A 3,071-nucleotide genomic window follows, 5' to 3' on the forward strand; every position below is an offset into this window, starting at 1 on the left:
CGTCCTTTTTGTAGTCTATATAGTGCCAACTTTTTCACATTTTTGTGTTTTTGGTTGGTGATTTCACAATCTTAAATGGCTCCCAAGTGTAATGCTTAAGTGTTGTTTCATTTTCCTAAGCATAAGAAGGCTGTGACGTGCCTTACAGAGAAAAATGTGTGTGTTAGACTTTGTTATAGTTACATGGTTGTTGACTATGAATTCAATGTTAATAAATCAACAGTGCAGTACATGCAGGAACAGGGGGAGGAAATTCACCCATCTGCAGGTGAGGTTGCTTGGGAAAGTAACATCTATAATGCTATGCTGAAGCTATGGGAAAACAGTTACATTTGTGGATTCATGAAATGACAACCATTTTTTAAAGTATAGTGGACAGCAATATTGTGAGGCTGAAAACCAAAAAAATTTATGATCATGTTAACCAAGGTCAGAAATATACTAAACACTTCTTAGTGTTTTATTATATGGAAATACTGCATATAATGAATTAATTATAAATATATACATATATAAAATAAGATGTCTTTAAACAGAAACACACATAAAACAAGCTTATGTATTCATCAGTTAACAAAAATGTTGTGAAAAAGCTCACAAGAACCTAACACCTGTATTTCCCTGGGAACAATGGCTCAGTGCTCATGAATCCAGTGTTTGCGACAACTGCACAGAATATAACTGTCGTGAATAATAAGAATGTGCAGTATGATATTACTTGCCTTGATCTCACTTCAATCTTCAGGAGCAACACTCTTGTTCCCTTTTTTGATCATTTTCTCTTCAGTGACACACTTGTACTACATCTCAGGCATCACCAGCATAAGTGTCTCACAAATTTTAGTGGACTTGTGAGTATCCTGCTGATTTTCCAAAATACAAATTATAATTCAGTAAATCTAAGGTGACGCCCAAATTCTACATTTCTAACAAGCTCCAATGTGAGAACTCTGCTGCTTGTCCCTGAACCACTGAATAGTAAAGATATAAATCCTGCCTTGCATACCTGCAACACTAATTTAACTCAAATAACTCTCTATAGTTGAATGATAGGAGTAGTAAGAGACAAAATTGTGTTTCTCCTCTGGAGCTCAGAGAACAAACTATAGAACTAGGAATGTGTAAAATTTCCTCCAAACAAGAAGGCTTTTAACCAGAAGAGTATCAAATGTCTCAACTACTTCAAAAGCACCAGGAAGGAAAAGAATAAGAAAAGACTACAAATTTGGCATAAATTCAACACAGAGTTTTATTGAGAACATGTTTCATGAAGGAAAGATCCTTCACCAAGGATGCATATATTAAAAACACACATACTTTGCATTGAAGGAGTAGAAAAATTAGAAGGAAAAGGGGGACCTAAATAGCTGCAACGAAGGAGAGGAAGTAAGGAGTACAGTCAGCAAAGTACGGCTGAAATGTGGTGGGAGTTCAGACCAGGAAGAGACCGCTTCCCACTTGTGAGTCAGGGAAGGCCCTCGGGAATAAGGGACATCTATAACAAGCCTGATGATTCATTAATAGTTGAATACAGGAATATTGCTAGGATCCCATTCCATTTGGAGATAAAATTTGAATTTTAAAGTCCCAGAACCCAGGTCAGAACAACAAATCCTGCAAAACTAAATTGAACTTATATTGACAAATGATGATTAATCAGAAACAAGCAAAAATGACAAAAGTTTTACAAGGAGAGTTGAGAGGACGTCATCACCACGATGTGTTCAGGTGTATCCTGAGCTATTGGACTGCTGGTCTCTCACCCCAAAAGGAGAAGGGTGAGAAGGAGGATCATGGTGTATCTTAACGGAAACTGGATGAAAACAGAGATAGAAGTCACTCTGAATAAGGTGGAGCTAAAAATTGAGGAGTAAGAGGGAAAGGGACTGGGGAGAGAAGAACTGAGGAGAGAGAAACAAAAAACATGGGAAGACAAGAGGGGTAGGGACTAAGAGTAGGAAAGACACATGCCAAGAACTCACCAGCGTTTCCTGAACCAAAACGCAAGACCTATCAGAAGAAGCAAAGGCACTATCACCGCCAAGATGATCAAGCCCATGGAACTGTGATGTTCTGTGAAATTGGAGAGACACCAAGGATGTTATAATCCACCCATTTTACCTCACCACTCCCTGTTTCACTGCGTTCCCTTGGCTTCTTTTTTTCATCTGAGAATCCAACTTACCAATCTCTTTTCTTTTTTTGTTTTTCTCTCATCCCTGCTCAGAGATGGATTCTTCATCTTATCCTCAGCAACCTCCTGCATCTACAGTGCCCTCATTTTCAACACTTCCATTTCTTAGCTTACCTATTTTTATTCATGTTGGGGCTATAATCCCTAAAATCCTAAAATTTTCAGCTTGCCCTCCCTCTATGCCTGAGGACCACCTCTTGGCATTTCCAGCCTGGGCCCCAGCTCTTTCTCACCCCAGTAGAGGACGATGTCCTGGCCCTCTAGACTGCTGTGCTTCACCCGACAGGAGAGGCCAGCTGCCTCCCCAGCGGCCACCTCCAGGGTTGTTCGGAGAGACCATGTCCCGTCAGCATTGGGCAGGATGTCCCCTCGCTGAATGCCCTGCTGCTCCTGCTCACCCCGCATCCACATCACCCACACAGGTTTTGGGTAGAATCCTGAGACATGGCACACAAGCTGTAGATGGCCAGGGCCCGGACTGAGGCCACGGGACAGCCAGGCCTCGGGCTTCACTGCATAGAACAGAAAAGATATTCAAATACAGACTTGGAGTTTCCTATCTCTACAGTAGTTTAGAAGTTTAGATAGACACATCGTTCCCATTTCTCTTTTCTTTTTCTTTTTTTTTTTTTTTTTTTTTGAGACAGGGTCTTACTCTGTCACTATGCAGCAGTGCAGTGGCATAATTATAATTATAGCACACTGTAACCTCAAACTCTTGGGCTCAAGCTATCCTCCTGCCTCAGCCTCTTAAGTAACTGGGACTACAGGTGTGTGTTACCATGACTGGATAACTTATTTTTATTTTTTCGAGACAGGAGTCTCACTATGTTGCTCAGACTGGTCTGGGACTCCTGGGCCCTTAAGCGGCCCTCCA

General features: G+C 41.0%; 1 protein-coding gene across 1 annotated transcript in view; it reads right to left on the reverse strand.

Moving 5' to 3' along the window:
- Positions 1–1,982: 1,982 nt before the first annotated feature.
- Positions 1,983–3,071, reverse strand: part of LOC105538475 (T-cell surface glycoprotein CD1a-like) — a gene marked incomplete at its 3' end in the record, with an annotated part of 3,007 nt that continues 1,918 nt past the window's right edge. The window contains exons 4-5 of the mRNA XM_011978348.1: positions 2,428–2,706; positions 1,983–2,073 (exon numbers count right to left, since the gene is read on the reverse strand). Coding sequence (XP_011833738.1) covers positions 1,983–2,073; positions 2,428–2,706 — 370 coding nt within the window. The remainder of the gene's footprint in view (positions 2,074–2,427; positions 2,707–3,071) is intronic.

This window comes from Mandrillus leucophaeus, unplaced genomic scaffold (genome assembly GCF_000951045.1).
Source record: "Mandrillus leucophaeus isolate KB7577 unplaced genomic scaffold, Mleu.le_1.0 Scaffold1928, whole genome shotgun sequence".
NCBI lineage: Eukaryota > Metazoa > Chordata > Mammalia > Primates > Cercopithecidae > Mandrillus > Mandrillus leucophaeus.